The 12,782-nt window shown below is 34.6% G+C and overlaps 1 protein-coding gene across 1 annotated transcript in view; it reads right to left on the reverse strand.

Moving 5' to 3' along the window:
* Window positions 1–12,782, reverse strand: part of FBN2 (fibrillin 2) — a 266,741-nt gene that overhangs the window by 95,822 nt on the left and 158,137 nt on the right. Inside the window, exons 16-19 of the mRNA XM_058277993.2 lie at window positions 12,241–12,393; window positions 9,889–9,942; window positions 7,399–7,524; window positions 4,917–5,042 (exon numbers count right to left, since the gene is read on the reverse strand). Of these exons, the coding sequence (XP_058133976.1) occupies window positions 4,917–5,042; window positions 7,399–7,524; window positions 9,889–9,942; window positions 12,241–12,393 (459 nt within the window). The remainder of the gene's footprint in view (window positions 1–4,916; window positions 5,043–7,398; window positions 7,525–9,888; window positions 9,943–12,240; window positions 12,394–12,782) is intronic.

The following is a 12,782-nucleotide window of genomic DNA, read 5'->3' on the forward strand; positions in this document are numbered from 1 at the left end:
GATGAATTAAAAAGTCTTGTTAGAAATGAATATCACAATGCTGGCTTTAATTCCAAAGTCCTGGATACAAATCAGGAAATAAGGACTAAAACCTTAATACTGGTAACAGCATTCTTCTCTAGTCCCTATCTGCTATCCCTTCCCTTTAGCTTGTTCTTTTTTACATGGTGAGTCTGGTAGTTTTTTTAAAGTGGCACTGATTTTGGTAAGATAAAAATTAGAAAAAAAACTATGAAGTAAATGTAGTTGCCTTAAACCGGTTACTACAATCATTAATTTGACTTGGGGTCTAAATCAAATCATATACCATAATTCAAACAATTACTGTTGATAGAAGTAAACAGAATTAGAGTATGCATATGTTTTTAAGAAAAATGGCAAGCTTGTAAAGTTAAACAGTTTAACATGAGTTAATTAAAAATAAATATAAGCACCAATTAAAGAACTAGAAACAATATCAAAGGCTGACTTTTAATAAAAATCTAACCACTTAGTTTAAAGAAGTGACTCACAGGTTTCTTTTTCTACTTGGTAAATTCTCTGAAACAGGTCAACATACTTCAAAACATTTTATGTTGAACACTGGGGTTTCTGAGTTCATATTACTTTTTTTTCCCTAAATACATCTTTGAATCTCATACAAAACACCTTACTATATTGAAGAAAAACATGCAGACAAACAAACAGCTAGAAGACTAATGCTTACTCTCCAACGTCTCAAGTCAAACAGAAACTAAACTGGTCCTGAAAGGACAGGCAGGGCTCACTGTTGATTTTCAAGTCAGTGAATCTGAAATGTACATTTAAAAGTCAATGGGGGGGAGGAGGACTTTGGCCCAGTGGTTAGGGCATCTGTCTACCACATGGGAGGTCTGCGGTTCAAACCCCGGGCCTCCTTGACCAGTGTGGAGCTGGCCCATGCACAGCGCTGATGCGCGCAAGGAGTGCTGTGCCACACAGGAGTGTCCCCCACATAGGGGAGCCCCACGCGCAAGGAGTTCACCCCATAAGGAGAGCTGCCCAGGGTGAAAGAAAGTGCAGCCTGCCCAGGAATGGTGCCACACACACGGAGAGCTGACGCAACAAAAAGAAACACAGATTCCTGTGCCGCTGACAACAACAGAAGCGGACAAAGAGAAACACACAGCAAATAGACACAGAAAACAGACAACTGGGATGGGGGGTTGGAAGGGGAGATAGATTAAATAAATAAATTAATTAATTAAAAAAATCTTTAAAAAAAGTCAATGAGGGGGGAAAAGGCACTTTCTTTCTTTGATACTTCAAAATGACTAATGAAGTACCCAGGTACTAATTTAATTCATGGAATAGAAAATGCTTGAAGAAATATGATGTATCTTTCCTCCAGGTTGTTTGTACTGAGAAGGCTTCTTCAAAGAAACAAAGAGTAAGAGCAGGTCTTGTAACTATAACACAGACTTGGAATGAATACATTTATTCCAGAGTACTGAAATTACTTCAGTAAAAATGCAGTTGAAAAAGGAACCAGAAAACCCAAAAGGAAAGAGATAACTAATCTGAGAACAGACCACATATAATTCTCCTATTAATTTCATTTATAAGAAGCTTGATAAAAGAAAGCTGTCAATTAATATCATGTAAGTATATTTTAAAAATCCCTATTTTGAATTACAGAATTATGAACTCAAAAGCTATAAACACATGCAATGACAGCTACAAATATCAACTGTTTAATTTTTCTTTAAATACAATGTTTTTATGTTATAATATCATGGAACCAGGAACTGAAACAGTTCACTGTACATTCCTGGAAATAAACTTCAAAGCACATCTGGTTTACATTTAACTACTTATGTCACTGGAAACACAATCTAAACCACAGTGCTTGCTATAAAAATTTTAACTTTCACAGACTCTTGGGGCTCAAACAAAAAAAGTAAAATAAATTTTTTGTAACTTCAGTCTGAAATATCAGAGGATCTTTACTCTTTAGTATTACTGCTATTTATGCTCTACTTAAAAACAGCCTGTTGAAAACATGAATGACAAACTCAGTGAATGTAGAAAAAACATACAGAGAAAGCATTTGTAATGAATTTGCTAATAAAACTCTGTCTTGTCTCTGGGAATTAGTTTATAAAGAATAGGATAAAGAGAACTGCTTCAGGCAGACAAATTTACTGTTTGAATGTAGTAGTGGAAATAAGGAAGAGACTCCAGGGAAAAGAGTTGTGTAGCTTTCAGATCTATCTTTTGTAAAACACTTAATAAAATGTAAATAATTTAACAGTGGGAAGAAAGTATAGAAATATCGGTTATTTGGTTAGATTTCCCAAGATAAAACATTTTTATTTCCACCAGTGTCATAAGGCTGGTGCCAGAATATTTTTATATAAGTTCTTCATTTATATAACCTGAACTTCTTTCTTATGAATGACAGCTAGAAAATAAGTTTTGTAGTAAAATAAGGCTCAGATTCATCAGGAACAATTATCCTTTTGACAAAATAGATGCAGATCACGCTTTCATTTAAATACTGCCTGATTTGATTTTTTTAAAAAAAATTTCTCCCCACCCCCCTCATTGTTTGTGCTTGCTGTGTCTTTAGGAGAAAATTAAACCCAGGACCTCTGATGTGGGAGGGAGGTGCCTAATTGCTTGAGCCCCCTCCAATCCCTGCTTTGTTGTGTCTCTCATTATATTTTTCTTCTTGTGTCTCTTTTTATGTCATCTTGTTCTGTCAACTGGCCACGATGCTCGTCATGCCAGCTCACTGTCTTCTTTAGGAGCCACCAGGAACCAAACTATGGACCTTCCATGTGATAGATTGGAGTTCAGTTGCTTGAGTCACATCTGCTTCCCTGATTTGATTTTAATGTATCTCCCTCCCTGATCCTGGATACTTATAAAATCACGATGTAATTTCACGATGTAAAATCATTATGTAATCTTATTTATACTATTTAAACACAATATTTGCTCTACTCCTCTTCAATTGTTCACATAAGCAAGTGAGCTCCTGACTTTTTGTTTAAGTACTTTGGCTTGCAGTACCCTTTAACTTGGTTTAAACTCATTTTAACAATCTACTTATTAAAATGGCAAGATATGCTATAAATAATCATTGACAATTCAGTAAGCATACCAACTGACAAGAAGACATCACTTATTTAGATCCCCATTGGGTGTCTCTCTCACAATAGCATAAAAGGGCATTGTCCCTGTAGAGGGGAAATCAGTCCTAACAATCCTCAGCTTCCCCATTAAATCAAGATGAGGTCCTAAACAGTTCTTGCTTTCAAAGTCTCCTGAAAGCTAAAAGAAACCTTACCCTCTGACAGACAGGAGGTTAAACTGATGAGGGACAATAGGAAGAAAGTACGGAAAGCCAGGAATGAGGAAAAGCAACCAACTTTTGAAATCCTTTATCCCCCTCAAACTATGAAGACATATGGCTAGAACACTTTTCCACAAAGTATGTTTCTCAGAGCAATTTTGAAGAATAATAGACTGGTGCTGGAGGGAGGGGTAGATGTGGTCACTAGAAAATTGTAGTGGAATACCTTTGAGAAGCTAATACTGGGATTACAAAGAGAGCTCTAATTTCTTACAGAAAGATATTCCAAACTCTAATGTGTGCTCATTGCTCATCCATGGAGAAGAGAGCCCTCAAATACTTCATTTGGGATTGCAATGAGCACTTCCTGCCAAGGTGGTGTTCAGTGGGGGAAGCAAGAACCAGAACAAGTTTAGAAAAACTGGATTTTATGTAGTGGTTTTCTTTTTCTTTTCTTTCTTTTTAATTTTCTTTTCCTTCAGTGGTCCGTCCAATTCAATCCAACTTTACAAATTCCAAAACTTGCATTTGTAATTGCATTCACTGACTTCAACTGAGTCATTTGTGTTTTGGCCTCTTGTTCAATAGTCCTAACGTCCTTCTGGTCCCAAAAAGCTTTGAAGTTAAACAGCAAGATGCAGAGGGAATGTTGACATCTTTTGGCAGAATATTACTATTATTGCAGTTTTCCTGGCTAGATATTTTCAAAGAAACAAATGCTTTAACAAATAAGGAAGCAGCTTTTCACAATAATAAAAGATTTCATCTTTTAAAAAATTATTATCCAGAAGTAGTTACTGCATTTTAGATGTTACAGGACAACTCTATAGCCCCCTCCAGTAAGACTTAAACAAGAACAATGATTAGTAGTCCTAACATTATTCTGAAACACACAATAATTCCATCAAGATACAAAAACTTAATTGAATTCATTAATTGCATTCCTCCCATAGCTGGTATCTTACTGACAGTGAAAACTTCCCTGAGCATTTAACTTGTTCAAGTAACTCACTGCAGAAAGATCTGGTTAAAAGAGAAGAAAGTGTGCTTGTTCTAAAATACTGGTTTATAATCTATACACCCAAGTGAAGATTTTTAAGTGATCAAATGGTAACAACATTCTTAGACTCTGAATTTAATTAAAGTGACCATTTTTATTCAGACTCCAAATATTTTACGGACCATATAAATAAAATGCTAAAGAGCTGATTTTACAACTGCTGTTGCATCACTACAATTCCGATTTCTAGGCTAATGTGTCCTGGTGATGTTATCGAGGGGAAAACAAAGCAAACAAACAAAAACCTTATGTTTTATTTCAGCAAGTAAAGCAACATGGTTACTTCCACTTTCTTTTTTAACTTCAAACGTAATGTTCCAAATGTTTGTTGCTATTTTATCTGAGTGGAACCAAACTGATGTAAATTGGGTTAGGTATGAGATACTTCTAAACCGGCAGAGTAGCTCAAAGAAATGAAAGAATAAAGAAAATATTCACACGACACTCTTCTGACCATACTGTTTCATCAACGAAAGTGACATTGATGTGTATCTGGGGCTTACCATTCACACCTAGGGCAATCTAGACAGCTCTTACCTTCGCAAGTCTCTGTCTCCGTCCTGAACACATACCCAGGTGGGCATGTACAGCTGTAGCTTCCAGGCGTGTTTCGGCACAATCCATTATCACAAAGGAGTCTGTTTACCAAGCACTCATCAATGTCTGAAATAAACCATCAGAAGACAGAAGATATTCATATTTACATGTATATTACGGCGACGTTTTATTTTTGTTGTTTGTTTTTTTCCTCAATCCTCTCTCTGACCCTTAGCCCTTAGTCTCTCTGTACCAATGTTACATTCCTTTTGCGGAAAAAAATATATTATGTTTTGTTCAAATAGGACATTATTAAGCTGGTGCTACTTTTAAGAGATTCTGAAGTCCCTGGGAGGTATGTATAGCTCAGGAAGGCACATTACTATTTTGTTCTTTATTTGCATAATGTACTGTTGTGATACTGTATTAGATATATTTTAAAGCAATGATGAAATATATCAAAAGGTTTTACTCACTTGCCTATATACTTGCTATATATACTAAAAGTAACAGACTCTGAAACAAGATGGTATTTCTTTCTCCCTTTTTTCTCTGATTAAAATTCTAATAAAGACTGCTTTAAATGGCAGATGTAAAATATTCACTAAGCTTTTCCATTACGTTTTATCTTCAGTAACATTTAGTTATTAGTGGAAAATTGTGATGTATTTTCTATTTTCCTTTAGCAATCTAGAACAGCCTAGAGAATATCATTTACACCTCAAATTTAAGAAGCTTCCGTTCCGTTCAAATTTTATCTTCATAGTCATATTCATGATTTGCAAATGTAGTTAATAACAGAAAGAAATAAAATTTTTAGTTTGGAGTAAAGAGTTCCCTTTTAAAGTTATATTTTAACCTTGTGTATACCGAGTGTTCCTTACCAAACAATATAATGAGAGCGTGAACATTTGGAAAACAGATGGGAAAACATTTCCTATATTTTCACAACCTCTAAGCAACCATTGATAATATTATTTGTGTTTTATAAAATTGTTTTCTTCTCTGGATGTGTTGTTTTTGCTCCAAATCTGAATCCTAATTTTTACAAATTATAACATCATATTTAACCATTATCATAATTTCCCCTATGATTGTATAATATTGTATAAAGTGATTACATCACAATTTACTTAACTATTACTCCATTATGGGAATTTGGCTTCATTTTTATTTTTTAAATCTAGCCTTAATTTTTATCAAAATTATGTATGAACCTATTTTAAAGAGTCAAATATTTCCATGAGCTGTGTTCAGAGTATAAATACTCACATAATCTCCCTGCTTTTAGCAGGGTATCCATGTTTTCAACTGTACTTGGAAGCTACACTACAAATGGATGAACTAACAGCAAATGAAAATGAGGCCTGCTTTGCACATTTTTAGAAATGCTCAATAATGTGTGGCTAGTATCAAAACCTAATATATTGTAAATACATACTATTTAGTAGTGCTTAATACAACCATTTATATGTATGGTTTACACTCAAATGCATGTAATTAACAAAAACCAATACTTTATCAGATAAAAGGCCTTTTCAAGAGAAATGCATTTCTTTCTAATCGTAATAATCAACAATGGTTCTAAGGATTATCAGTGACTAGTTGTAAAAATTATTATGCATAATGATGGATCAAATAACACTGATTCTATAAAGTGAACTCACTGAGAAAATCTTGAGTCTTCAAATAAGGTAATTTCTTTTTTAAAAAATTATATGAACTAAGATAAAACAATGAAACATTGTCAAACATCTCTCATCCTCCTTTGCTCCCTTTTATTAAACACAAATCACACCTGTTTCCTCAAATATTCTTTCTAAATTACACAAGGAAAATACCCCATTTTAGTTATCATATTTAGATATGTAGTAGCAACTGGCTGTTTCTTTATGAAGTCAAGTTCCCTCTACCTGTAACACCTCATTTTCTTTACTTATATGTTACCCATTCTGCCTCATTAAGTATTTTTTTTTTTAGGAGGTACCAGTGATTGAACCCAGGACCTCGCACACGGGAGGGAGGCACTCAATCACTGAGACACATCCGCTCCTCAATGAGAGTTAGTTTTTTTGTTTGTTTTGTTTTTGGGAGGCACCAGAGATCGAACCCAGGACCTTGTATATGGGATGTAGGTGTTCAACCACTTAAGCTACATCTGCTTCCTCCATTAATTTTTGAAGTCAATTTCTTGATGAAAACTTATAAGGTTAAGATATATATGTAAAACAACAAGCCAGTAATTGAAATTCTGTGTGTCAATTCATTTTGGAAAAGGATAAACTCAATATTAAATTGTATAATCATGAAGTTTGTTACTTTTTAATGAAAATTTGTTTGATTTCCAATATTTTTGTTTCTGTGTAATGAGGAGATACGAAGAACTTAAAAGATTTTTAGGTATTTATATTTATATACTTCCTATAATCTATGGGATTAAATCATATGAAAATGTCTTGAATAAATATAACAAGTAACTTACCAATACAGTTTCTTCCAGAAGCATCTGGTTCATAGCCACTGTTGCAATTACAACGGTAACTACCGCGTAAATTTTCACAAATTCCATTGGCGCATATGTCAGGATCCAAAGCACACTCATTGATATCTGCATTAAATGTTGAACGTTTAATGCTCACACACACATTTTATTGTTTGTTGATATTATCAAGATCTAATAAAGATGACAACATAATGAAGTGCTTATCTAAGTCTGCAAGAGCCCAAAATTTTCAAGGAAAAGGAAATAAAAATGAGAAGAAAATAAAAGCCAGAGACAAAGGATGCTTCCCATATAAGTCAAAAGAAAAATGAAGGAACTGGCAGAAATTTAAAGAATTAAACCACTTAGTACGACTGTATTTATGATAAGATTAATGAAGAAAATTTATAGGCCATTGGCCCAAAATCCAAAGGAAAACTCAACTTGATAGCTCTTACAACTATCTAATTAAAAGACAGAGATTTATTAGTGTGGCCTATATAATTTTATGATCCCTAAAGGCACAGGGTATTTCTATTTTATTCTTATTTTTAACAGTCAACTAAGTAATATGATACTTAATAAATGTTATTCATTGTTGATTAATTGAATGGAGGGGACAGTTCAAATAACGCTACTTCAAAGCACGATGTTTTATAACAAGCCATGACTATAACTATCTCTGCCACCCATGGCCAGTGAGACTTGAGGAACGATGTGTTTGTATGAGCAGCCAAGTAGTTTTCAACAGGCAGCTGGCTCTGTTGGAAGGTGGTATGGACAGGGAATATAAAAAAATAAAGCAGGCAAAAATTACCTTTTGGTCACTAATTTCAAGTTTTGATGATGCTTTCAAGAAGTTGGAAGATGGTTTTAAAAACTACACAAATGTCAGCCTTTTCATTTTATTCTTGGGAGAAATAGCCTTTGCTGCTTTACTCTATTTTCTAATATTCATTATGATTCAATATTACTACTATTTTATAATTTGTCTAAACTCTTCTCAAAGATGACTTAGGAGAATATATATATAAAGTGAGCACGTAACAGAACCCTTCAGTTTTATTTAAGAAATAAATGAACCTATATGCATATTGAAGTATAACAGAGCTTTAAAATTATGAACACATATGCACTTAAATATATTCAAGATTCCATATTACATTTTGTTAATCACAATTATAAATTTTAAAATAAGACAAAGCTAATGACTTTTAATTCTTTGATTGGATAGAAACATTTTAATATCCTTAACATTTTAATAGCCATAGATAGTCTTAAAAATTTTTTTTTAATGTTCTGACCCCAGGAATTCACAATTCTAGGACAGCTGCCATTTAGGCTTTCTCTGTGGTTCAAATAGCCACATGAGACGTGAGAAGTGGTAAGTCAGAAACTACCACTCAGATATTGGATTGGGACAAATTCAGGTAGGGCAATTTATGCATAAATGGAGGAAGAAAATGGAGTACTTAGGTGAAAAAAAAAGCAAGTGCTATGGGGAATACATAAAGTATTAAGAATTTATTCTTAGGGCAGTGTTTCCTGAACTCAATCCAAATAAAATATTTTAAATGTTGTGTTTTTTAAAAAGATTTATATTATTTATTTCTCTCCCCTTCCTCCCCGTTGTCTGCTCTCTGTGTCCATTTGCTGTGTGTCCTTCTGCATTGGCTTGTTTTTTTAGATCATCACGACATTATTCTTTAATATTTTTTCTTGAAAGGGACTCACTCTTTTTTTTAAACTTAAACACCCACTCAGCTTCTTTTTTTTTTAAAGCCTTTTTAAAAAAATTTAATTTCTCTCCCTTCCCGCCCCCCGGCCCAGCTGTCAGCTCCCTGTGTCCCACCCTCTGTGCGTTCCCCAGTGTCTGCTTACACTCCCGTCAGCAGCACCCGGAATCCGAGTCTCGTCCTGCTGTGTCATCTTGCTGCCACAGCCCTCCGCACATGCAGTGCCACTTCCAGGCAGGCCGCACCCTTCTCATGCTGGGTGGTCCTCCCTATGGGGTGCACACCTTGTGCGTGGGGCTCCCCCATGTAGGGGGCACTCCTGTGTGGCACAGCACTCCCCGCGCACATCAGCACCGCGCGTGCGCCAGCCCACCACATGGGTCAGGAAGCCCACCACACGGGTCCTCCCATATGGTAGGAGGACGCCCTATCCCTTGGGCCAAATACACTTCCCTCAGCTTCTTCTTAAGCAATGGTATCTATGGAATCATGGGTGCAATGTGGTAGTGACATTTTTAATGATACATAGGTAACATATTTTTTCCAAGATGGAAAAATGTGCACAAACATACCATTTAGAATCATCCAGTATATAACCAGTACTTTAGGAGATAATTTATCTTATTAAACGATGTCAATACATTTTAGTAATACCAAGTATTGTCATTATATTCATAATCTATTATATAATAAAGCTACTGGATTATGGAATATAATTACTATGATTACAAGGTTGAGAACTGAATATAGTTACCTCTTCCGTCCACGGTGATACCTACTCCACTACTACAAAGGCCATGGAATTCAGCTGTATAATGAAAAGAAACAATCAGAGAAATTCAAAATGCTAAATTACAATTATTCTATACACAAGTCACTCGGATAACCCCCAAATTTCTATTAGGAAGAATTATGTCCATTAACTTTTAAAATGCACACAATTATAAAAATTGCTAAAAAGCTGAAAGAGGTAAATAAAAAGCACTTGTACTCATCACCCTGAATACTACTAACATATTGATAAATATTCCAAATATCTTCTACATATGGAAACTTTAAAAAAATAAAAAATAACAGTATTTTAGAACTTTGTAACTTTCTTTTTTCTCTCAATAAATAAAATATTAATAGTAATAGCCAACACTTACACAGTAGAAAATTACCATGTGCCTGGCAGCAGTCTAGTATTTTACACCTAATAATTTATTTAATCCTTCCAGTGCCACAAACTGGATACTATTGTATCCCCCATTTTACAGATGAAGGAATTGGAGCACAGAGAAGTGAAGTGACTTCCCGGGGCCATTAGCACTCCTAAGTGGGGAGCAGGCTTAGATCCTGAGCGTTCTAGCATGGACATCTTTCTATGACAATGTTAGTCCCGCTTAGTATCTTTCCACAGCTATATGGATGTACCAGACTTATTCAATCAATTTCCTCCTGATGGAAATTAGGTTTGTCCAACTTTAAGAAATTATAACAAATAATATAAAGTTGACTGGTATCACCAAGTTAATTTCTTGGAAGTAAAACTGATCAAAGCTTATGCCCCTTACAAGGCTTTTGATAACCCACCCTCCCTAAATGTATATCGGTTAACTTATACTAGAAACATGAGTACCCATTTTTGTACATCCTTTTTATTGCTGGGAAAAATCAATCCTCTATACTATACCAATCTGACAAAAATGGTATTGTTTTGATTTTTTTGTTTAATTTTAGAGTGGGTTTTTTAATGAGATAATCTACCATTTGCATTCATACTTTATAAAATCCTGTTTGTGTACTTTGTACTTTTTCCTGTAGAGGATTTTAACTTTCCTTATTTGTTACGGAGAATTCCTCACAAATTAAGAAATGATACCTCAAAGTATTTTTCCAATTTAATTGTTTATTCTCTGACATCTGCTTTGAAAGTTCTTTACTGTTACAAAATAAAAAAAATTAAATATATTCCATATAAAAATGTTTTGTTTTTAACATTAAATGTAGGGACTTAGTTTCATGTTTTTTTCTAAGAGCTATCAACAATATTCATTACATAGTTCATTTTTTCCTCACCAATTTAAAATGCTATCTTTATCTTAGCCTATATTCCCATGTATAGTCAAGCCTTTTTCTGGATTCATTTCATTAGTTCAATGATCTTTTAATCTAGTCCTGTACCAGTTTCTGTACTTCTTTCATACTATGCATAATGCAGTTTAATATATTTCAGGGCAAGACTCCTTTTGTTACCATTGTTTTTTAAAAATATCATACTCGGTAATTCTTCTAGATGAGCTCTATTAATTTTGTTTAGTTTAGAATAATCCATTGAGAATTTTAAACTGAATTACAAATCATTTCTTTTGCCTGCAATGCTTTTCTCCTGCCTTCCTCCTTGTAAGTCCTTATTTGGTTTTCAAAACCAAACTAAACATGCTCGTCTGTGAAGCTTTTCCCAGCTTCCCCAGACATCTATTTGCTACCTCCTTTGTGCTCTTACAGTTCTTTGTTTTTGTCTCTTTAAAAGCACTAATCATACTAACTTGTAATTTATGTTTGCCTCCTATACCCCAACAATTCCAACTTTAAGGAAAAATACAGGTTGCATTTATTTTTAATGCCCTTCTGTCTTCACAAATAGTACAGGTTTCATGAGTACATGAATACAGAAGAGTCATCCTCTTATCAACCCGAATCTGGAACTAGTGATAGACTTACAACATGAGATCAGCCTGTGCCAAGATAATTTTTTAAACAATCAAGTTCTTTCTGCATTTATAATCTTGAAAGTGATTACCAGATTTTATGCTATTTATCTTCACAATGACATCACAGATCAAAGAATTTGATGCTAAGTATTCATGTAAAAAATCTTTTGTACCTACCAAAATTCTATGAGCAAATAGACTTTTCTATTCAGTATGTTTTCTCTCTTTGCCTAGGAATCATAGGTCAATACATGCCGGATCTCTTTTTATGTGCCTCACACTCCTATACAGAATTGAATTTCTTTCCTTCTGTCAAACACTAATGAGGAAGTTAATGTGCTCTTTGGCTAAATATCCAACGTTATATTTTTAGGGTCTTCATGAGGTGTGAACCTGGCAAAGGTGACTACCTGAGTTTTTAGCAGGGCATGGCTGGCAGGGCTCTCCAAAGCCATAGTCTGGATTGGCACAGCAGCATTCAGACTTGGTCACTGCTCCAGGGAAAGGACGGACACACACTCCCTTCTTGATTCCACCATAGCATGTGCTGCGCATGTGAGTGTCTAAAGGGAGACAGGAAACAAGGATTTGAGAGCGTTTAAGAGACAAAAAGGTTGCAAAACTGAAAGCTTCTTTTCATTTGAGTGACGCACTAGACTAGAAGCTCCTAGAGGGAATCTGCTACTTTCCTTTTTATCTTTATTCTCTAAATAGTGCTAGGGAAAAAAACAAATGTTTGTTGAATGAGGGAAATTAGGAATGCCTATCAACATCTCAATTTTATTCCCTCAAAGAAGTATTATGTGCTACACAAGCACCATTATCCCATTTATTCTCACAGGCCTTTCATTGAACCAGCTACTATTGTGCAGTTAAAAACGGCACTTTGAGGTATAATCACTTGCTATTCTATACTCAAAATGACACTGATTATTATTTCTATGTTACAAGT

Source organism: Dasypus novemcinctus, chromosome 2 (genome assembly GCF_030445035.2).
Source record: "Dasypus novemcinctus isolate mDasNov1 chromosome 2, mDasNov1.1.hap2, whole genome shotgun sequence".
In the NCBI taxonomy this organism is placed as follows: domain Eukaryota; kingdom Metazoa; phylum Chordata; class Mammalia; order Cingulata; family Dasypodidae; genus Dasypus; species Dasypus novemcinctus.